Genomic DNA, 25253 nt, shown 5'->3' on the forward strand with positions numbered 1-25253 from the left:
CATGTAATACTGGAGACTAGCAATGTGAAATAAATTAGGCTAGCAAAATAAATTCATAGTTCTTTGTGGTGCACTACACTTTAAAATCGGTATTTCAACAAGAAAATTTGTATGCAGTCTATCTACACCTAAAGGAGTATACAGATAAAATTTTGTAAAAATTGTACTTACCGTTTCAATTCTGTGGGTGTTCCATGAGGTGGAACACTGCGCCACCAGAGCTCTTAAAAGAGCGACTAAGCGAGAATTGCAGTGAAGCACGGAAATTAGTAGAAGCTTATGTATAGTAATAAAAAAAAAAAAAAAAAAAAAAAAAAAACACTGTATTATAGCTGTATACATGGTTTTCTGGATATACACAACTTTCTTGAATATATATGGATAAATGAGATAAATATATGTATATACACAGGTCCTATATGCAAAAATATTTACACATTTTTCGATTTCGTAGCTTCATGAAATTTTCAAAGCATGTCGCATCTTTTTGATAAAAGTACAAAACCAACTTTGCAGGTTTTGAACAATAAACTTGTTTTGTGTGGCTTCTGTTCCGTGCAACAATATGTTTAGAATTCCAAGTAAAAAGAAAGAGAAAAAGAAATTCTTTCCTCTTCGGAAAGAGTTTTCCTGCCATTTATGGAAAATTAATAATAAAAAAAAATTAACTGCAATTAATATTAACAATAAAAAAATAAGCTAAAAATTATACACACACAAAAAATATCTACACAATTATTATAAATAAACGGGAATGAGACTAAAAAGCGATAGCAAAATAATTCGTGCAGCTTCCCTAAGTAAAGATGACTCAAGCTGCTGATAAAATTCCCACCTGAAAACTACTCACAAAATTTTCCCCCAAAACAATGTAAATAGAAAACATATACAACAGATGTTTTCTCCTAAGATGGATGTTCTGATGCGTAATAGCATGAGATCGCTAAAGGCGCAGTGTTGCCACTAATGGAACACCCCATTATATTTAATGATTCTGCACATGCTTTTTGTATGAAAAATGTAAAAAAATATATAACAAGTGATATAGAGTACAGCCATCAAAATTATACAGAATTTTTTTTCAAACAATTTTTTTTTTTTTTTTTTTTTTTTTTTTTTTGCGTCGCCAAAAAATATAGAAAATAAGTGGATTTTAATAACACATCATAAATGAAAATTCTGGGTCTCCTTGTGATATGCTGCCATCTACTATTTAAAAAGAGAAGTTTGAAGTATATTATAAAGGCATTTCAGCAATAAGTTGCCTCCCCCCCGATTATTTTCAACCAAAAAACGTTACCCATATGAGAAGATATGATGTAGTCTATCAAAGTAAAGATAATGCTGTGATAAATCGTGAGATGAAATTTATGATGATTCACTAATGACTGAAAAAGAATTTCTGGATTTATTGGCAGATTCTGAATTGAATCAGTATTTGAAGGATTAGAATGAAATTCTTTAAAAACTTTGTACATATTTAAAATTTTTTTGGATTGGATTGAATTATTTAATTATGGCAAATCACACAAGGGATATCTGCCAAAAGGGAGGAATGCCTTCATGGAAGACTTTCTAAGGGAAACTGGCTCGTATACCATTACACATGGGGAAAACCACGAAATCGACCATACAGCCAGCACGTTCTGAAGCAAATGCGCATTTAGGAAGGTTGCTAGTCAAATTAGGCTTTTTTAATCTCTTGAAAAACTCTTTATGAATGACATATTCGTTGAGAGATGAGGAAGCAGTCAAAATATCCTATACATATATATAGAAAATAGTAACTGAAATCTGACAAAATTTGCATAGTTTGCGCAGCATTACCTAAAGCAAATGCCATGGAGTTAAAATAACTATTGCCAGTTTGGGTATGCCGTCTTTATTCATTGGCATCTGGTCATACGCTTGAGGCATAAAGCCAGAAAATTTTCTTTATTGTTTAAATTTGAGCGTAAAATCATATTGATGCCTAATTGGATAGTTGTCTGGAATAGTGACAGAATTTAATTTAATGGTAGTTGTCGCAAGGTCACCAAAGACCCATCCGATTTGTTTTACCATATGCTGAGAGCTACTCCAGCAGCTTTTAGAAGGATTAAAATGCCTTTTTGTACTAAAGTGAAATCTGGTTTTGGAGCAGCGAATTTATAAGGCACTAAGGCTTCTAAACTTAGCAGCTACTGGAGAATCTTTAGTTTTGATTACGTGTGTATTTCATGGATATCCGTATCCAAAACCTGTTTTAAAACATCCTCAAAGAGAGAATCCTATTTTAAGTAAGTATATAAATACATGTAAATTTTATAAAACTGTAATTTTGGTTGCAATATCTGGAGATATCTCACCATCTGATGCAGCATCAGCTGTCAGTTGTTTTTGAGATTTAAAATTAACAGCTTCATTAATTCATTTTCTTCAAATTAATCATTTCTAGATTATTATTAAACACCAATTTGTAAAGAATAAGCAGATTTTTTTTTTTTTTTTTTTTTTTTTTTTTTTTTTTTTTTTGGGTGGTGCAGTTAAAATCATGCAGCTTCTTTACCTTCCAAATCTTCTATTTTCTATTCCATTTAGCATTTATGTTTTGAGAATGCCCAGAAAATCATTTATGTCTTGCTGACTATGAGTTATGAAAGTGATGGCTTCTATGTATGATTTCCACTGCAGTTTTGCCCACCTGTCATTTTACACGGGAAATTCAAAATATCCAGACCGATCACATCCATGCTTTCCTATTTATACGTTATTCTCTGAAGATCAACTACGTAGCAAGATCACTGTCCCCTTTTTTAGGTTTGGTTTTTCAAGCAGGCCTTTGAAGTATATAATTATGAAATAGAATATTGTATCTGCCCTCCTTCATCCTCTGGCATGAGCATTTAATAAAGATTTGAGAGGCTATTGGGTGTTCAAGCTTTGTGCTTGAAATTTGCCTACAGTTATGCTTTCGAAATTAGGTACTGCTTCACAAGAGGGCTTGATATTCCATCAAATGCTTCTGCTCTATGTTGCATACAGTGTGTCAAAAAGAGGGATCCATCCTCCTATTAATAAAGATGTTCTATGTCAGAGGTGTTCTTCACATGCATTCTTATTTTGTACCCCTCCTGATTTTATACTCCATAGGCTGCAATAATAAAAAGTAAATTTTTTAACAGATAGTGGTGGATACACCATATTTATAACATTCACAAGAATATACAGTATTTATTTAAGCACAGGCAGCAAAACTCACAGCAAAAATCTATTTATTTGAGACTAAGTTTTGAGAAGCTTCAAGCAGATTTTGGGAATTCCGGAAGGCCTGAGTATCGGAGCGAGAAATTTCTGGTATGGTGTGATTCTGAGGAACAGCCGAGCATTATTTTCCTGGATTGATTAAGGAGCCTCTGGGAAGTACATAACATAGATTGGGAACCACTGCTTTAGAGATTAGAATTTGCTATCAAAATTGTGTTTCTATTTATCAGAATTTTACATAATGTAAGGTATATACTTCTAACATAGAAAACAGCTGTTATCTGGCTTTCCACAATATTAGGCTTGTTTCTCTACCCCCCCCAAAAAAATTTAAGATGTTTGTAATTGGTTTTAAGTCGCAGTAATATTAATATAATGATATATTTTTCAGTTAGTCTCCCAAAAATAAAACTTAAAATCATATTGATAACTAATTCTTTAACGCAGCAGTTGTCATTCCTTTAAAGAAAAGAGTGTTTATTGTTGTTTCTGCAGCTTTGAATTTTATTATGTCACCAATTGCTCTTGCCTGAAAATATATGTATACAAATAAACAAATAATTTCAGTAGCAAAAAGAGCTTTTTTTTTCGCTCAAAATCAGTACATCTTCCTTTAAAATGTCAAATAATATCTTTTTTTTTTTTTTTTTTTTTTTTTTTTTTTTTTTTTTTAAGCTTACTGGGACCAAGCCCTCCAAAAACAGATAAAAGGAGTATGTATAATTTTCATGAAATTTTTCTAAATATTATCCATTTGATTTTTTGTTGATGTTGTCATCTGAGAGCAGTGGCCTCAAACATAGCATCAAACAAACACAAACATCTTTCTTATTCCAAATAATTGTAGTATGTTGAATCAGTGATTAACTTACATAAGCTAAAAATAAATTAGTTCCATTGTGAATTTTTTTCCGATTCTTGTACTTATTTTTAATGATAAGTAAAATAATGTAAAACTGCACGCTGAAAAATTTAAATATTGAACTTTGTCTTCAAAGTAATGGTAATTAAATTGCTGGAAATATTTCTGCAAGCCGTGTGAAACTGCTTCTACATGCAGCCTGCAGGTCACCAGTTTGAGACAACTGCTGTAGAAAAGTTTTCTTTTTTGTCAATATACTTCATTTTGAATTTTATTAAAATTAATCAGATTGGAACATTAAATATTTTTGTACAATTATATAACATATTTTTTCACTTTTTAAATGTACAGAAAATACATAATATTTCTCATGTCAGTCTAAATGAATATTCATCTAATTTCCTATAAAAAGTTTTGCTTTTCTACCTGGGCTATGTCTATAGACCAGTGATGGCGAACCTGTAGCATGCGTGCCACAGTCAGCATGCAGAACCTCATCAGCCGGCATGCGACTAAAATATTACTTCCTTAATCAATAACCACAATAAAATGATACTATGTAATTTAAATGAGTATTTTAGTTTGTTTAGTTAGTTTAAATAAGTATTTAGTCTTGAACGTTTCACTTACTAACTGATCGCATAATGCTACTGACACACGGCCGAAGCCTATATATAAGCTTTTCATTTATCGCCACAGAAATGATATACATATCTATTGACCCAATTTATGACATTTCAATTGTTTGGGCCAGTCATATTACTCGTTACACAGCAAAGAATATGCCAAAGTTGAAGCAGCTAATGTTTGCTAAACGAATTCAAATTTATTGCAGACTGCCAGTGAGTTTTAATACTTTCATTGTTAAATAGATTCCACTTTTCACATCTCAGCATCCTGTTATGAATAATTCTAATGTAATATATAAACAGAATACACAAATATAACGGAAAAACATGCGATCTGATAATATAACAAAACACGAAAGCTTAGTAGAGAAGCCAAGCTTATTCACATGCGATGAGCCAGAATAAGCCCGATAAAGCCGAAAAGGAGCACATGAGGTCTAAAGTTAGAAGTTTAGCAAAGAGATGTCTGGGTTAATGGTTACTGCTATCCTCTGTTCCCATTTGGTAGCCATAGATTGTTGATTCGTGAAAATCCAATTCCTTGCTATTGGTTAATAATGTTGCCTCATTTTAGTATATGATCAATTTATATTTAATGCATCATTTTAAAATTTTGTGCTTTTCTCTACTCCATGTCTTGAAACCCTCGCAAATGAATCTAGCATAAAAGGAAAAATTCAACATTGATAGTGCAAGATCATTTCAAGAGACCTGGGCAGATTGACAAATCAGCATCTTTGACAAATCAGCTTCTTGTATGTCATTAGCACTGCGCTTAGATTTTTTGGAAGGCCTTTTTGGCTCAGGGTTCTCAACATTCCCAACACAATGAGTATTAGATACACAATTTACATCAGTTTTAACATTGCATTTATCTGATTTAGCACTTTTAGCACATAGAGAAATAACATTATTAGCAATATTAGTAAAAAAAAAATTCCTCAGAATTGAGCACACCAAAAGATTCATGCTTACCTTTGAACAGTTGTACGAGTCCTTGGGGGATTCCTTTTTCTTATGAAAACAACTAAGTTTCATTTGTTTTTCATCTTCAGTCTTAGCACTAGCCAGTATCTCATCAATATCCCAATTCCTCTGACTAATGGCATTTTGTAGTATGCTAATTTGTTGAGCAACAGTGACATAATCATTTAAAGATTGAGTATTTCATTTAGTAATTCAATCCAGTTATCATCAAGCAATGCATTTGCATATTTATGTATTTCATCAGGTAGCCCTACCACGTGATTACGAACAGCAGCAGGAGCATCCATTTTGTTGAGCGGAGGGAATTCATTCTCCTCCATCACATATGTTAATAACCAAAGTCACAGCTGAAAATTAGCACACACAGCACAAAATTAACTGCACACTCATTCGGTTTAATCCACGGGAGACTGAGAACACTGAGATAGCACAGCCATAAAAAGAGCTTGAAAACAGCATAGAGTAGCTTGCTCTGCTCAGAACAGCAAGCACTTAAAGACTCTCTTCTCTTGACCAGCATCTATACTATACATGTTTCCACTTTTGTGGCCCATAGGCTGTTACTTGCATTGTGTAAAGCTGTACAGAAGCTCTGGTGTAAGAGAGAATTTTTTCCGGTAAGCAAACATCAATACAAGTGCAGATTTCTCATAAAAGCACACTGGTGTGAACTGTGATAAAGAGAAGAATATTTATGTTAGAGATTATACGAAGTGCAATAAACTGCTCTTAAACTGTTTTTATTTCAATGCAAAAATAATTTATACAGCATTCTAATTGTGACAGGCACTAAAAAGTGTGACAGCAGTGAAGGCTTCTGCGGAAGTTGTTCTTAACTCAGGTAATTGATAGCATTTTTTTTTTTTTAGCATATACAGTAGTTTAAAGTAGTTTAATGTTTTATATATGTGGGATTTTAAATCCATAGTTTATTATTTTTCCTCGTGCGCTGTCTAAATTTTAGCTGTTGACTGCACGAGTGAAATTGATAGAACTCTCGCCCCTTTGTTTTATGAGAGGATATGCAAGATGATATAGATGGGGTATTAAGAGATGTAAGACGTTATAGCTGCCATGTTAATAGATATAAGATGTTATAGATATCGTGGTAATAGATAAACGATGTTATATATTTTGTATTAATAGATGAACTATATTATAGATGTATTAATGTTTTATTAAATGTGTTTTGTTTGAATATGAATTGTGATTTCGAAACTAAAGAACCCACATATATATTTAGTGTCATTTCCATCTGTTTTTAACTCAATGGTTAGTGCAGTATTTTCTGTTCAACTTTTGTTAATATTGTAATGGTTATAAAAGTTTGTGTAAAATAAGCTCTCTTGTTTCCACTTCCAAATTAATAATTATTAATGGCCAAGAAACATGGAGTTAATAAAAGTAAGTGAAATTACTTATAAAATACAAATTACATGTAATGTCAAATCCCACAGATAGTATGAAAAAGTTAATCATAATATAAGAAAATAAACAATGGCAGTAAATGCTTTATTCCGTGAAAATAAAACTAAAAATGACTGAAACAATGACACTTCATATTTCCAATCAAATTCCATTGTTCTGAAAGTGACGATTTTGATACCTTAAGGGTCTTGAGAGAATGTTGATGTCATGAAGCGAGTCTTACTAAACGTATATTCTGAATATCTCTAACATGTTCTGTATTACAGTGCCATCACTAGCCATAGCAAATATTTTCTAGGCCCACCGGCAGCCGAGCGTTAAAAATCGCTGAACTTTGGTAGTTCGGTCCGAGGTTCAAATCCCGCAAACGGTCTGGCTGCATGGGTGTTTTCGGGGTTTTCCCCGATGTTTAGCGTGTATAAGAGCCAGTTTCCCTTAGAAAGTCCTCAATGAAGTTATCCCTCGCCTTAGGCAGATAGCCCTAGTGTGCTTTTTCGTATTCTCAATACACCAAGCATTTTCTTCCTCTAGGAAATCATGGTTCATTTGATGTGTCTTCATTGTCAGCAATAAAAATAAAATCCTCTCAATACCTCCACGGGAAAATTTCATATAAGGTTAAAAGGCCCATTTTCGTAATGTTGGCTTATCACAGTGCTTGCATCGGAGACAGACACGAGATGAGAGTGGTCCTTGGGCTCTCTCGTGACCTTCGTGTACCTCGACACTTAGAAGACATAGCACGAAACTGCTATAACTGGTTCTAAAGATAGCAATGATTATAATCAGTATTTAACTAAGTGCTTAATTTATTTGCATTTCATAGTGGAAAAACCTAAGTTCCAACATTCTTATTTAAAATGAGATAATGATCTAACAAATAACATATATGACTGTAATATTTATAAAACTTGAATTATGTAGTGTTTGGAAGTATAAATACCAAAAGAAAAGCAATAGAACTGTAGTTGGCAATTAATAAAAATCTATCTTTTTTTTTTTTTTTTTTTTTTTTTTTTTAAATATTAAACAATCAAAATGCAATTATTGTGGATTACGGATATTTAGTAGTAGTGCTGAAGTCTTAAAATGTGACTAGATCTACCCAAATGTTGTTACCTGCGAATTCTCTCACGTGATTGAAGATGAACACAACCAGGGAAGGGTATAAAAGACCCATTTATTGTTCACAAAATATTTAACATTTGGCTCGGAATTGCGTGATTACAAGAAATATTGGCCACTTGCAGTGAGAACTTAAAACAGGAAGTAACAATAAATTTAAAGTAAAGTGAAGTGCCAGATTACACGATTCAATTTAAGCTAACAAGTAGACTCAGAAATCTACACAGGCAGAATACTAACTCAACCGCAAGAATGCGTAGCCACTTTTAAGTTTAACTACAGGTAGAAACCATTAACCTTCCAGCACATGCACTTGGCAATTTTACATGAGCACGTGTGTGCCATATTTTTTACGACATCTGTTTTTGACACGAAAAAGGACAGAAATGAGTGAATATTGGTAATAAGTTTGTTAAAACATAAAATATTAACCTTATTATTGCAGAATACAAATGATGTCACATTTAAATGATAGTAAATTCTTTTTAAACACTTATATTAGTCAGGTGGAAAAGCAATGATGTATTTTACTATAGAAATTTTAAAAGGTATTATTTAATAACTGTATTTTAAAATCCAAGCTAGTTTTAATATTCGTCTGTCCTGTTGATTTATCGTCGGATCGAAGATAACTTCTCAGAAAGAATAAATCTCTTGTAGTACATCTCAGTTAGCTATTTCAATTCCAGTGCCATCACTTGAGAACAATTCTTTCGCATTTACATGGTATCCTTTTTTTATTTCCATCATATGTAACAATCTCTGTCTTTCGAGTATTTTATCTTTTAGCAAACTTATATATTTATTTGTACATTCTAAAATTTCATCAAGCATATTTATATCAACTATTTTAAAAAATGTTTCTATTTCATCCTTTACATTGTAATGTATTTTGCAGTAATTTACAAAACAGACAATCTTCTTAATAGAACATAAATTTTATTTCTAGTTCACAGTGATAGACAAATTTTATACAATTCTTAAGTGGCAAAATTTTCATCCTACTCCTTCTTCAGAATACTAATCTTTTTTTAACAATATCTCTCGTTGTTGAGTAACGGTTTGATACAAATATGTCGTTGCCACTTCAACAATAATTATATTTATTTATTAAATAACAAGATATTACAACCTCTCCCCCCTCCAGATAAACTTTAATTTATACTTTTATAAATTAAAGTTTACTTTTTTTTTCTTTCAAAACAACAATATCAGCACAATACAGAATTGAAATACAAGATGTAACATAATAAGATACACTAAGGAAGAGAGGAAGGAACAAAATATTTTTTTTATCTACATAGAGAAACAAATTATTTAATCAGGCCAGGGAGTACGACTTAATGCGTCTACATTTTTATGGTTTTTACCACTTCGATGAACGATCGTGTAATTGTAGGGTTGTAGTACCAGTGCCCATCTCATAAGTCGTGGATTTAGACTCGCATTATTTTTGAGCCAAACTAAGGGATTATGATCGGTCATGATGAGGAATTTAGTATGCCCGTCTAAATAACATTGAAGTTTCTTTACAGCAAATATTATGGCGGCGCATTCCTTTTCTGTGGTGCAGTACTTTTTTTCAGTTTCTGTAAACTTCTTACTGAGGTATAATACTGGATGTTGATTGTCTCGTTCATCTTTTTGAGCTAAAATGACACCCATACCAGAGTTTGACGCATCAGTTTGCAAAATAAACTCCTTATTGAAATCAGGTGCATGTAGTACAGGCCTTTGAGCTTTAGCTCTTCAAATGCTTTTGTGCACTCTTCTGTCCAATTTATTTTCCCTTTCTTTAAGTTTCCTTTCAAAGTTTCTGTTAAAGGTGCTGCGATAGATGAGAACATGGGAATGTAATGATTAGAATATCCCGCTAATCCTAAAAATGCTCTGACTTGACTTTTTGTGGATGGCACTGGAAAATCAAGAATAGCTTTTACTTTCACTTCACTTGGCATTCTTATACCACGACCTACAATATGTCCTAGATATTTTACTCTATCTTGAGCAAATTTACATTTTATTGGTTTAATGGTTAAACCAGCGTCCTTTATTTTGGACAAAACGGCTTTCAGGTGACTTAGATGTTCTTCCCAGGTGTTTGAAAAGATTGAAACGTCATCTAAATACGGAACAGCAAAGTTTTCACAACCGTGAAGGATTTCGGCCATCATTTTACTAAATGAAAATGGTGCATTTTAAAGTCCAAAAGGCATCCGTAGAGGTCTAAATGTGCCAAAACTTGTAACAAAAGTGGCTAATCTTTGAGCATTAGATGTTAAAGTTATTTGCCAGTATCCCTTTGTTAAATCCAAAAGAGTTATATATTTTGCGCCTGCTACCGTTTCTACTCGTTGTTCAATGTTATAGGCAAGGGGAAGAATTGTGTTTTACTCAATTTATTCAATTTTCTATAATTGATACAAGGTCTTGGATCGCTCCCTGCTACTTCTATTAAAATTATAGAAGTGTAATCTGAATCTCCTATTTCAATTATTTTATGCTGAAGTAATTTATCGATTTCTGTTTTTAATATATCTGCTTGTCTAGGAGACTTTCTGTATGGTTTACAGTGGATTGGGGTGTTTTCTGTCAATTGAATATCATGCGTTATTAAATGAGTTTTTCCAGGTTTATTAGAAAAGATTTTTGAAAGCTTCAGCAGCATATCATGCAATTCTTGAATCTGTTGTTCATTTAGCTTATCACTTAAGGAGCTGTTTTCTTTGATGTCCTCAAAATCGAACAATGTTGGTTCAGAGTCAATTGTTGGGAAATTTTCCTCCATATCATCAATTTCAGACTGATCTTCTGTAATCATAAGGTTAACCGATTCTGCTCATCTATGATAGGGTTTTAGCATGTTAACATGGTAGACTTGGTTAAAGTCATTTTTTTCTTCGAAACTCACAACATAATTAGTTTCGGATAATTTCTTTTCAACCTTCCCAGGACCTTTCCATTCAACTGCTAGTCTGTTTGGTTTATTCGTTGATACAACTAATACTAAATCCCCTTCAGAGAATTCTCTTTTTATAGCTTTACGATCGTACCACACCTTTCTTTTGGTTTGCATTTCCAGCATTTTATCTGTAGCCAGCTCTTTGCATCTTTTTAACCGATTTATCAATTGAAAAACGTTTTCAACAACATTATTTCCTTTGTCTTTAGGATTCATCCATTGTTCATATAATAATGTTACAGGTGTTCTAAGATTTCGACCATATACTAATTCTGCAGGTGTAAATCCCGTACTCTCGTGCGTTATTGTTCTTAAAGCAAATAGAGCTGCGGGAACTTGCTTCTCCCACTCAGGGGCTGCTTTGATACATAAAACTTTTAAAATTTGTTTGATTGTTCGGTGAAATCTTTCAACAGGGTTGCTCTGCGGATGGTGTACTGAGCTTCTAGTTACTTTTATTCCAAATTTTTCTACAAATTTTATGGCTAGATTGCTCATAAAGGAGGTACCTTGATCAGTTTGTATTTCTTTCAGGAAACTCATTCTACTAAATATTTGTAACACGGCTTCAATTACTGACGTTGTGCCAATATTAGGAACAGGTACAGCATCCGGATATTTTGAAGCTAAACAAATAGCTGTAATTAAATATCTATTGCCATTCGGTGTTATTGGTAAAGGACCGCATGTGTCAAAGTTAATTTTTGAAAATACTTCTGCAATAATTGGTACTAAAGTCAAAGGTGCTTTGGCTTTATCATTAGATTTTCCCACTCTTTGACGTGTATCGCAAGTTTTAACATACTCTTCTATTTCTTTATAGCAATTAGCCCAGTAAAAGTATCTTGTTAATCTATCTTTAGTTTTCACAATGCCTAAATGTCCAGATGTGCTATCATGACATAATGACTTTATTTGATCCCTATATTTTTCAGGAATAACAATTAATTCCCTTTCATTTCCATTTTTATCTATTTTCCTTTTCACCAACAATCCGTTTTCTTTTACTTTGAAATCATTTGTCTTGCTGGAATTTTCATTTTTAGCTTCGTTAAGCAATGACGCTAGATCTCTGCTTTGATGCTGAGATTCAATTAATTCCTTTGAATTAACATTAATCACTTTCTTAATTTCCTTGTCTTCTTCATCAGCTTGCGGTAAAATATCTTCGTCAGTGTCAATAAACGTCAATTCTTCTAGTTTCTCCATTTCAATTTCTCTGCTTCGATCATCTTCAGGAGATCCTTTTACTTGAGATCGTGTCAAAACCGCATTTATTTTTCCTAAATTTAAGAATGATTTACTTTTGAACAATTGGGCAGTTTTGTTACCCAATACATATCTGCCTGGATCATTTGTAACAACAGCTGCCTTTGTCTTTATATGACCAAGTTCGCAATTAATTTCAACTTCCGCTAACGGTAGACACACTAAATGGTCATTTAAAAGATATTGTACCCAGACATGTTCTCCAGTCATTTTTGCGTTATCTATGTAGTTCCGAGAAATAACATCAACAGTGGCTCCTGTGTCTCGAAGAATAGGCATTTCATACTCATTCACTAAACCGTTAATTGTATATGTCTCTAACAAATCATCATTTGAAGATACGCAATTTACCTTTTCATTTGGTTTTAAGCGAGGACACTGAGGCTTAAAATGTTCATATGATCCACACTCGAAACATCGTGGTCGATATCTTTTGTCATATAAATTTTCTTGGTTTTTTTTTTTTTTTTGAACTGATTCCTTTGCTGATGATCTTTCTTGTATTTTGAATCATCCCATCTATCAGAATGCTTAAAATGAGGTGGATGCTCTATTTTTTTCACAAAATTATCATAACGCGGTTTAAATGATCCTTTGTTAAATTTCTCAGTCTGATTGGTAGAAAATTTCGGTTTTATTGTTTTTCTCACATCTTCAAAATTTTCTTAACCATTTCAGTAGGTGAAATGATGGTTGTCCATTGATCCATAAAATGTTCTTTGAAATCAGGAGAAGTACGCTTTTTTATTTGATCAACCAGCATGAGATCTTTTAGCTGTTCAAAAGTTTTAATGTTTAATCTGTTAAGCCATCCTTCTAAATAATTTTTTAATTCATAGTAAAAATCATACCAAGTACTTTCAGTAGATTTTTGGTGTTTATTAAATAGTTGTCGAAATTTTTTCGCAGTCAATTTAAATCGTTGTAACAGTAAAGTTTTTACATATTCATACTTTTTCGCTTCCTCTTCTGGTTCTCTAGCAATAAGCTGAACAATGTCAGGAGGCAGTAATGAAATAAGTTGAGTCACTTGATTTTCAGCAGGTATATTCATTATTTTAGCTTGATGCTCAAATAACACCAGGAATAAACTTATTTCATCTTCTTTAGGGTTGAAACGTGGCATGACATCGTGAATTCTGATTTTTAAAGGCTGCTCAGGTAACTGCGTAGTTTCTGCCGGCTGTGCTGTGGCAGCCATTGCTTCCAGCTGAAGTTTCTGTAGCTCAAAGGCTCTAATTCGCTCTTCTCTTTCAAGCTCTTCTTTTCTTTTTTCTCTTTCGCGTTCCCTTTCTCTTTCTTCTCTTTTGCATTCCTTTTCTCTTTCTTCTCTTTCGCGTTCTTCTCTTCTTTCTCTTTCTTCTCTTTCGCGTTCTTTTTCTCTTTCTTCCCTTTTGCGTTCCTTTTCTCTTTCTTCTCTTTCGTGTTCTTCTCTTCTTTCTCTTTCTTCTCTTTTGCGTTCCTTTTCTCTTTCTCTTTCTTCTCTTTCGCATTCTTCTTTTCGTTCCCTTTCTCCTCTAATTGCAGCCAGTAGTTCTCAAGTAAACTCCTCATCATAATCGGGACTTTCAGTAATCAGTTTATGCAACTGAGCAATCTTAAATTCAGGTTTCACGGTTAAACCTAACTCTTCTGCTAGTGCTTTTAAATCCTGTTTTTTACTCCTAGCTAAGAATGACATGTTGACACAAGTTACTTTTAATAGGCTTCCTTTTGAAATTCAATCTAAAAGTTCGTACTTGTATTAAAAATATATAATTTCTGGCGAGATTTAATTTCTCGAATACGAAATTCACACTAACCAATTGGAGAGAATTATTTAAACAACTTTGCCAGGTTGGCACAAAATAATTTAATACTATGTCTGGTTGACGTTTTAACTCACTATTCACAAGCCTCGTTAGCTATAACTATATAAATACCTTTGCCAGTTCGGCAATACAATGGAATTTTACCAACGTCAGTTTGACGATTTTACTATCTATCTCCACGCCTGGTTGGCAATAACAAAAACAATTTTTGCCAGTTTGGCAATACAACTTTTAGAATATACAATCTGTAATACGTCGGGATGACGTTACTATCTACCACACGCCTGGATGGCGAGAACTTAGACTTTGCCAATTCTGCAGTATAATCAATTCACTCTACGTCAGTTTGACGTTACTACCTATTTTCACGCGCCTGCTTGGCAACAAATTCAAAAACTCAGCAGTTTATATATATATATATATATATATATATATATATAAATGCCGGGATGGCTTACACATATCAATTATCAACATAAAATTTCAATACAAATAAAAGTAAAGCATAAATAATAATTTCAAAATACTTCTTTACCACGAATATCAATTATAAATTTAAGCTGAATAATTTGTGGGTCAGTTATTTTAAACAAAATCTTACACGATAAACTATAATTCTGAAATAAAGTATTAAAATTCAATAAAAGCTTTTTTTAAGAAAACCAAAAGTTAATCTTATCTTCAGAGATCAGCAGTATCCTATTTTTGACAGTTTTTGCTCAGACGCAAGTTACAGAAGCACAGAAGATAACCTTTGAATGATCCGCTTAAAATCTGGCTTTATAACGGCAGACTTCTTACATCCATTTCTCCTTGAAATAAAAAAAAAAACTTGGCAATTGGTATTAGCAAACTTGTTCTAAAAAATTCAGTAAATTTCTGGGATTAGGAGACCAGCACCATCGAAATTGATAATTGCACTCCTAATTTCCAGTATCTCGGTGGAACCTCCAATTTATTAAGACTGTAATGTATTTTGCAGTAATTTACAAAACAGACAATCTTCTTAGTAGAACATAAATTTTATTTCTAGTTCACGGTGCTAGACAAATTTTATACAATTCTTAAGTGGCAAAATTTTCATCCTACTCCTAGCTGTAAAATCTTCAGAATACTAATCTTTTTTTAACAATATCTCTCGTTGCTGAGTAATGGTTTGATACAAATATGTCGTTGCCACTTCAACAATAATTATACTTATTTATTAAATAACAAGATATTACAACCTCCTTGGCATAGTGTTTTAGACCAGATAACGCTCACAATATTCATCTTGTTTGTCTTTGAGCAGTTTGTCTACTTCTGATTTTGCCACTTAGAAGATTTATCCTCCCTAACATAGAATATATCAGGGTTGGCCAAGCTTTATGTCAGTAAGAGCCGCACGTTTGATTTCAGGAATGTTCGAGAGCCGCATCTAGATTTTCTAAAAGCCACAAGTTCATATTTACATCATTATAGAATTAGTGGAGGAGGTTCTAAATAGAAAGAGATCCCTGATAACTTTGTAAAAAGAGTCTAAACTAATTAATTACTTCTTTTTGGACACATCTAGATTTTCTAAAAGTTTGTTTACCATATTTCATACATATGTTTTATATGCACGAGCCACACAAATTGTCTGCAAGTGCCATATCAGGCTCGCGAGCCGCACTTTGGCCACCCGTGGAATATATCATCATCCTTCCATTTTTCTATATCATTATTACTATCATCATCTGAAATATAATGTTCAGATTTACAGCTGATATTATTTATCTCTATATTTTCCTTACACCTATCGCTATTATTCTCGCATCCAAAGGTTTCTTTGTCTTCTTTTTCTTCATCAGATAATTCTTGAAGAATGCAAGCAAAATCAGCTGGTTGCACTTTTTTTTTTTCCTGTGAAAACCGATATAAAAATTATAGAGTCAAATTTATACAAATTAAAATAATACGCGTCAATTAATAACAAAATTACAAAATATTTGAGAAAAAAATACTTTCATAATTTTCAGCCACAACCATGCGCATGTCGTAACTTTTACGAAGAAGCTGCCACACAGCGCAAAAGCCCAGTAATAAAACAAAAATGTCATATGACTTCCTGTTGGCGTATTCCATGATGTGGGGAAGGGTTGAAAGGAGAAATAGGAATGACATTCAGACGTCTCAGCCGCCATATGCGAGAAGTATGCATTAAAAACCGAATTTGTCGTAAACTTTGTGCATAGTGCGCATGCTGGAAGGTTAAACATGCATTCACAATAGCAAAAACACCGTCTAACCTTTTATCCTAAATACTCTCGTTCACCCTACTTTGTTTGCAATGTGGGGGAAAGCTAAGGGAATTCAGGAAAGGTTCACAATGTAAAATAAGTATTAGTAAAAATAAACAGAACCCCACAATATGTAGTCTACATTTTAGTTTAATGGTAGATTACTGTGATTATTTCATATGGTTTTTGAAACCAATACGTGGTACTAAGTTTTGTACATTAAAACCTGCACTTGTTAATGTTCATTGTTGCACAATGAAACTTTTTTTATCATTTACAGTACAAAGTCCGAAATCTGGACGTCCGTTATCCGGAATGATCTAAAAGCCAGATTTCAAAGCCACAAACATTTTATTATTATTATTATTATTATTTATTAATGCTTTACACATGTGCATTTGATTTTTCCTTCCATAATAAAAGGTGTGGAGATTTTCACTTAAAAATTCCGATTCTTAATTTCACTTAGGCAATAAATAAAATACCTCGTTATGGAAAAACAATCATGTAAGCATAAATTTGTGAGATTGATTAATTGGCTCCGTAGCTGAGTATCTGCTTGGCATACATCTCAAACTGAAACATTCACCTATTTTATATCCCTGATGCCGACCTGGCGAGTCATTATTTATTATATTTTGCTTTCATCACTGCATGTTTATCAATAAATGACAGTTTCAGTAATAACTCATGCTGTGATGTGTAAACTTTTTTTTGTATTAATAATTGAATAATAACAAGAGTACGGCAAACGTTTATGCTAACATTATGCTTGGCAGTGATTATAGATTTTTAAATGCTCTAAGAAATGTTGACGAGAAAAAATTCAATGAAAATTTGTTTTCATATGCTAAAAATAGATTTTATTAATGAAACTCATAGGCCAAAAGATTACATTTAGTGCTATTTTAATTAAGAATAACTGATGTGTTATTCACCATAAGCCCAGAAGCATCGACAGAATTTAGGGAAGACTAAATTTTTGGAATTTGGGGAAGCACCAAGGGGCAAAATTAAGGGATGAGAAGTTTTTATGATTTAGGGAAGGCACTGGGATCCAAAGTTTACGCATGGTGAAAATTTAGAACTTAGGAAAGTGCTTTGTAGCAGAATTTAGAACCCATAGAGACTGTACCAGGTGGTATCGAGCCCCAGCCCTAGATAAAGCCTTAACATTTATTCAGGACTCGGATTAGTTTGAAACATGTGCAAGAAATAAACATAGGTGTAGTAAATAGCTAAACTAATACAATTCAGGCTTAATTCAATATGCAATAGGAGCTAGACAAAATTTAGCGAAACAACTTGGCTTTCGTTGCCAATCTTGTGATACATAGCCAATAATCTATAATGGACGCTATTAAGCTAGGCTAAAATTATCTTTATTGATTCTAATTAATAAAGATAATCATTCAATTAATGTAGCAGACTGCACTGCTCCCTGATCTTCTAATTTGATCCAGCTTATTATTTTTTGCAGACTGTTATTATTACGGCAATTTTATAAAAACTAAGCTTGAACTTTCGATTATGTCGAAAAGAGTTTCCAATTCTGGATTTGCCAAAGGATCTACAAAGCAAAGCATGTTTTGATGTCCATTAAACATAAATTTAAACAACTTACATTGAAAGAAATGTTTAATAAAGCAAACAAATAAATATTGAGCTTTTTTTGTAAATTTTGATACCCTTTAGATCATAATTATTCTTTATTTCATAAATTATGATTTCATATTTTTAATTGTATAATTTTTGCATGCCATCTTACCAGATTTAAATTGATGATCTGTTGTCCAGAAAAATCCCAAATCCGGAATCGCTGAAGTCCCGACCATTCCGGATTTCGGACTTTGTACTGCATTATGAATTTCATTGCACTCAAATATAATGAAATCATGAATTTTTATTCGGTTTTCTTAATATCGCTTTTTATTATATATTAACTAATGTACACCTTACCCCCCCCCCGAAAAGGGAGGGGGGACAGTTCTATATCTTCTGCTCTATTGGACCGATGGTCGAAATTTAACTTATGTTTTCCATGTCTCAAAAGCGCGACTTGACATGTATTAGATTTATATATAGCATTCTTCTAGCATAAATATTTTGAGACAAAATTGGAATACCTGCAAAAAATGAAAGTTTTTATTCAAAATTTCCTAATATATACGTGACTTTTTTGAAATTTTGGCGCGTTTTGAAGTTTGGCATATTCATTAACCCTTTCCAGCACGCTACCTTTTAAAGTTGGAGTTTTGATTAAAAAAAATAAAAGATCGGCAGTCTAGGCCTAGAGAGTTGTGAAGATAGCACTTATCGTTTAATTCTGTGGGTGTGCCCAAAGTAGGCACACTGATTGAATAGAGTTTCAAAAAGAATTCTGAAACGAACATTGTTGTCTATGAACTGACCGATGAGATGCAGAGAAACAAAGAATACAGACTCTCAGTTGTCCTAGATTATCGGTGAGCTCGGTCTGGGCACACCTAGGGTTTACCGTTTGATTTTATTTCAGATTTCAAGGTTAAACATTAAAACTAATATAGAATAAGGAGATTACCATACAGCCAAAAGAATAACAGAAATTTATTTTCAAACAATTCCTTTTATACCCTAAAAAAAAAAAAATTGGAAGATCTCTTTGAAAAATGAGGGTCTTAAAACTAAACATGGCTAAGATATATGGGCTGGTTTGTGTTGAGCTGCCATCTACTATAAATAAAGAAGGTTCAGAGTAACCTATAAATCCTTTTTCATTCAATTTTTCTGTGCATACAGAAGGAAGTTTTTAGGTGTGTCCACACCGGACACACTGTGCCGCAAAGCGTTAAAGACATTAAATAATGAATAATATGCATGAATGTATGCATGTTTCTCAGTAACCTAGAGTCATCCAATTTTGAATATCATAGTCCTTCGCCCGAAAAACCAGGCACACGAACATTTGCATTTTCCGTTACTTAAATATGCATTTTCTAAACATGGAGAAAATCTTTCAAAAACTGCTATTCATTCAGTAGCATAATGAAGCTTTGTTTTTTCATTTAACGTTGGTATCCCAAATATGAAAAAATAAAGCCATGAAAACTTAATAATAAATAACATAAGTTCAAACATTCCTATTTATAATAGGTTTTGGGTATAACGCATGAACACGTTTAACTGATTTTTGAATGGTAATAAAGAAGCAGTGCTGTGAGTTGTGAATACTATTAAGAAAGTTGTAAAACTTCATTTTGGGATTAATGTTATAAAAATACTTTGTTGTGCTCTTTAAATTTTTGGTTAATTTGAAGCAGAAAACTTGCTTTCAGTTAAAACTTTGGTATAACTGTTGAAATGAATGTTTGAAAATATATTTAATATTCTTACAAAATGTTCAGCTGCAGTAAGATAGGGCAAGGCGGATTTAGGGTTGCCAGAAAGTGGCAAGGGAAAGCAGGTTAGTTGCCTTGGCACAAAATCTTCCACATGCCGACAAAGTTGGCAATATGCCGTGGACTGACGGAGAACATTCTAGAACAAATTCTTACCGGTTTGACATGAATGTTCTTGAAGGCAACCCAAAAGCTATATAACCCTGCTGGTATGCGAAGTAGGAGTGTCTCGTAGTCTATCGAGTTGATGTATTCTAACGTCGAGGTGTCTAGTCCGAGTATTGTGAGTTGATGCATCGAGTGCATCACGATTCGTAGCTCGGATAGTCTCGATAGTACGTAGAGTTCCGAGAACGAACCGAGTCGGGAGCCATTCTCCGGTGTTTCACCGTGAGGCTTTCTTCACCTTTATAGCCTGAAGTCTGTGTTGCTGATTGTTTTAGCGTTATTTGTCGTAGTTTTTCAATGACTGTAAACGTGTTTTTGGAGCTGTCCTAAGTAATACTGTCTAATAAATTGTGTTTCCATTCTTCATCAAATGTTGTTATTCGAAATCCAAATCTACGAACTCGTAAGTACCCCACAATATTTTGATGACAATATTGGAAGAAATTAAAAGGTCAATAGATTTCATTGCCAAATAGTCAACTATTAATTAGATGCATTTTAAGAAATAAGGACTAAATGCTGATTTTCTCCTTTATATTATGCTTTTCGTATTGTTTTGTTATAAATATTCTAAAAATGCAGTAACAACAGATATTATTAAAGGGAAGGTCTCTCAATACCATTTCTGTTTGAAATGGAAATGCATACAAAATACATACAATTCAATTCTCTCTCTCTTTTTTTTTTTTTTCTTTCTTTTTTTAAAGTTAGGGCAAGTCTCTGGGGGCCAGAAGAGGTAAGAACAATTTCCCCCCTCAACATTTCTCTAAAGCATGTCTTTAAAAAAAATTCATGAATTTTGATTTATTTTTATTTTAAACATTCAAAATATATTTTCATTGTTACAGCAGTATTTTTAACAGTGGAATTTAGTATTTTTCTTGAGTATTGTGTTTAGGAAATTCCTAGCAGATTTATTATTCTTTTTAGTATGGAGATTTAAAACTCGGAAAAGTTTCTATTTTTATAAAACAGGAATATCATCAGTGGTTCTTTGAACATCATAATACTATCTAAGCAGTTTCTCTTTTCAAATTTTAAAGAAAATTTACCGTATACGCTCGTGTAATACTCGCACCCCAACTTTACAGATATAATTTATGTTAAAAAAAGTGACCCACACAATGTCTGCTCCCCAAAAACTAAAGCATTTCTTACTTTAAAATATATATTTTTTAACATTCCCTTTTTCCCTTCAGTCAATATCATTTGTTGATAAACATCTTTAGAGAAAGAATATGCATTTGTTTTGTCTTTGGTTGATGCCAGGATGGAAAGCAGAGACTTTCCTGGCTTTCTGGTATCCAGTCATAACATGGGTGCAGACACGATAATAAATGAAGGCATTCCAAACAAATTTAGTAATACTTTGTAGTGGTGATACTAAAGGTTTTCAATTTTTGTTTAGATGGCACAATTAGGTAAAAGGTTGAGAACCACTGCTGTAAATGTTTGACATCTGATTGTAAATTTAAGAACTATTTGAATATGTGCGTTAACTATTGAAAGTTTAAATATATTTGTTACTTTTACAGAGTGTGAAATCACCTCCACCCCCACCACCCAAAGTAAGTTTTGTATATTATACTTCATATATATTATAATGAGAATAAGTATCTCTCAATTAAGAGTATGAATGTAAAATTTTATGTAACTTGGTTATTAGCTTTTTTATCAGTAGTCAACTAGTGTAGGAGCTTTTATTAGACATCGGTCCTCAGTTTTAACTTGCCAGTTGAAGTTAAGTCTTGCTTTTTGAGAGCATTATTTATGTTAATGTTTAAATAATGTAAAATAATGTCCTTTATGGTTATTGCAAGAAATCTTCTTTTTCTTTTTTTTAATAGAAGATAATTTTGAGGTGTGTATGGATAAGTTCTTCATAGTATATCGAAATGAAGCAGTAAAGAAACATAAAATAATAGCCGAAGATTTTCCTATAAAGCTGTGTGAGAAAGTCAGTTCAAAGATCTTAAAATATCTTACGCTGTTGTAAAGCTGTGAGCAGCTTGGAAAATGATTTACTTTATTCTGTATCCTAACGGAGTTTAAGCCTCATCTGAGACTTTAAGTAATGACCGACATAATGCGTCATTTGTGCAACTGCCTTTCTCATCCTCTACAGCTATAACATCTAAAGAGTAGAAAGATTAAACACAAAAGACATGAAAGGTATTTTCTTGATTATTTATTGTTACTAAGAAGATCTTTGTAGGTTTTTTTTATGTAATATCTTAGCGGCACATTATTGCTGCACTGATCTCGTAGATATATATATATCTGGTACTTCTTTAACACAATGTCTTTCAATTTTAAGCATATAGAATTACAGATCTGTAAAACTATTTGAATGCTTAATTAATACAGAATAACAAAATAATATCAAGAGTCATGTTCCATTCATTAAAGCTCCAGTTTTCATTTTCCTTTCAAAATCGAAGAGACATAGCTCATGAAAAATGCGCACAAAGTTTATTAAAAAACTCGGATACATTTGTAGCAGCTGATAATGTTTTTGTAATTCATTTTGTTTTTAGTTTAACTTGATGTTAATATTTTATATAAACCGGCATATAGCTAATTCAGAAGTCAAACAACAAAAATCAGCGTTATATTTACAAAATTTTCACAGGACTAGTTTCGATGGTTTTACCGAACCACCATCCTCAGCTGCAAAATGCATACAGCTATTTAAGATTTTTTATATGTAATTGCAAATATAAAATATTTGCAATATGTGTTGTAACTATTGAAAGTTTCTATTTATATACTATTTGTATATTTATATACTATATACTATTTTTAAAGGACTCCTCATCAACGACGAGAAACCGAAGGCAGCGCCGCCGGCTCCGTCCACGACGTCCGAAGCCTGTAAGTTTTGTACATCATCGTGTATATTATAAAGAGAACTGTTAATCATTTTCAGTTAAGATTTTGAATGTTTTTTAATTCATAATTTAACTATTCTTTTAATATTTCAATTAACTTGGTTATTAGAATTTTTATTAGACTTTATTTTTGGAGCTTTTATTAGACATCAGTTCTTTGTCTTAATTTCCAAGTTGAAGTTAACTCTTGTTTCTTAGAGCATTGTTTTGTTGTGTACATGTTTAAATAATGTAATTATAAATAATTTGTAATCATTTACTTGCAATTTTTATTTGTAATAATTAAATATCAGGAAATTTAATGTTTCTTCATGTGTCGTATACTTACCAAAAATAAATTAATTTTGAAATTTCAGTTGTCTGTTTAAGAACTTCAGATAAGAACAACTTTAAAAACGTTTTTCAAATACAGAACATTTCTGTGCAAGCCAAGAATTTTTAATATACTGTCTGTTACTGATGTTGATTCTATTCTGTACACAAATTCAATATGATTTGCAAATAATTTGAGTACGAAAGGTATATTTCAGATTAACCATTTGAAAAATGTTTTCATTTTTTATTTAGTTCTAAACTACATACTAGTCATATTTCTTATTATGAGTGTCTGAGTCAGAATCTGTTAGGAATTCCCCAAAGAAAGATTTTATTTTTTTTTTTTTTCGTATTAACATTATACTGCAAATCCTCAGCTAGATGGGAAAACCAGCAAATTTATTTAAATCCATTGAAGACAGTAGGGCTGGAAGAGTGACAGGGGCCAAGTCCCTTTGGTATGTGGAATCTGAAATTTTAGCATAAATTTTATATACTAGCATAATTTTTATATACATGAAATTTTAGACATATGTGGAATCTGAAATTTTAGCAGATAAATTTCAAAAGTAATAAAAAGATAGTCGATTCTATTTAATATATAATTTTGGGGTCTTAAGTTCTTCATAATATAGGATAGTAGGCTTATTTCTAATTTATAAATTTTTATTCCAGCGCCGGCCAATAACAAGGTCATTATCTAAATCGCAGGGTCCTGGGACGGGGACGTTTCAGTAAAACAAATTTAGTTTAATTTTATGTTTTTTCATATATTTAAATTTTTAATGAAGATATTATGAGTTTTTATGTATTTTTGCCTTGCCATGAAGTGAGAACTGAATGAATGAGAAATATATCCCAAATTCGAGGAAATAAGTATAAATGGAAATGCAGCAAAAAATGTGTATTATGTACCCCATACAAGAAAGTCATATTTTGTTCACATCAGATTTTTTTTTTAATAAGGAATGCTAAATTTTCCTAAATAAAAATGCAAAGAAATATATAAAATGATTTATTTTGAAATTTAGAATATTTCACGTTTAAAAATGACAACACATGAATATTTGGTTTCATTTAAAATACTTTTTTAAGTGGAAGACTGTATATCTGTGACATAAGTAAACAGACAAACAGTTATATAAGTGAAGGCCGGGAGAGGAACTTTGCTGGATTTGATGCAATTTGCACATATGTGTCTTCGATTTTGACTGAATTTTTGCAACAAAGTCTTGGATTGTATGCAGGTTCTCTTATATTTATATATAGCATTGTTCTAATGCAGGTATTTTGACACAAAATCAGATTTTTTCTGAAATGACAAGCCAATTGTTTTCCATATTTCGGTTCTGGGACTCAAATTATGCCTAAATATTAAATTTTGCAATTTTTGGTGAGAAATTTAAAAATTTATCTTGGCACATTTTTTTCAGTTTGCTCCAACAGTAACTCACTTGGCAAACTTCTTAATTTATAGTAATCTATTTTTTCCCTTTTTTCATTGTACACGAGCGGGGAAAAAAGTCATCATTCATACTTTATAATAATTGTAACAAAGTCTTAACCCAAATTTGGCGTTATTATCGCTTATAACAAATATGCCAAATTTCAAAACGCGCCAATATATAAATTCGCGTATGTTTTAGGAAATTTTGAATAAAAAACTCTAATTTTTTGCATGTATGCTTAAAAATACATCTTCTTTATGAAGGTATTAAAAATTTTATAGGTTATAATTAAAAATGTTTTTGAAAAATTTATAAAAAATATTTAAAAATAAATCATAAAAAATGAGCGAATTTTATTTGGAATGAAACAAAATTTCGAATTGTTGAAAACTTGCCAGTTTGGCATAATTTGAGTCGTTGAATCGAAATATGGAAACAAATTGGCATGTCATTTGAGAGAAAGTCCGATTTTGT

At 32.2% G+C, this 25253-nt stretch overlaps 1 protein-coding gene across 8 annotated transcripts in view; it reads left to right on the forward strand.

Moving 5' to 3' along the window:
- The window catches only part of LOC118203587 (uncharacterized), a 61488-nt gene that overhangs the window by 31547 nt on the left and 4688 nt on the right, over nucleotides 1-25253 (forward strand). For 4 of the 8 annotated variants that reach the window (XM_085821278.1, XM_085821280.1, XM_085821275.1 and 1 more), the window contains exons 5-9: nucleotides 3922-3959; nucleotides 6511-6565; nucleotides 20833-20861; nucleotides 21661-21693; nucleotides 22934-23197. In XM_085821278.1, coding sequence (XP_085677404.1) covers nucleotides 3922-3959; nucleotides 6511-6565; nucleotides 20833-20861; nucleotides 21661-21693; nucleotides 22934-23044 — 266 coding nt within the window. In that variant the 3' untranslated portion in view covers nucleotides 23045-23197. Of the gene's footprint in view, nucleotides 1-3921; nucleotides 3960-6510; nucleotides 6566-20832; nucleotides 20862-21660; nucleotides 21694-22933; nucleotides 23198-25253 lie in introns of those variants that run through there. The other 4 variants (XM_085821276.1, XM_085821281.1, XM_085821277.1 and 1 more) reach the window with 4 other exon arrangements.

This window comes from Stegodyphus dumicola, chromosome 7 (genome assembly GCF_044657685.1).
Source record: "Stegodyphus dumicola isolate Sdum_Otavi_A_Nest chromosome 7, ASM4465768v1".
In the NCBI taxonomy this organism is placed as follows: Eukaryota; Metazoa; Arthropoda; class Arachnida; order Araneae; family Eresidae; genus Stegodyphus; species Stegodyphus dumicola.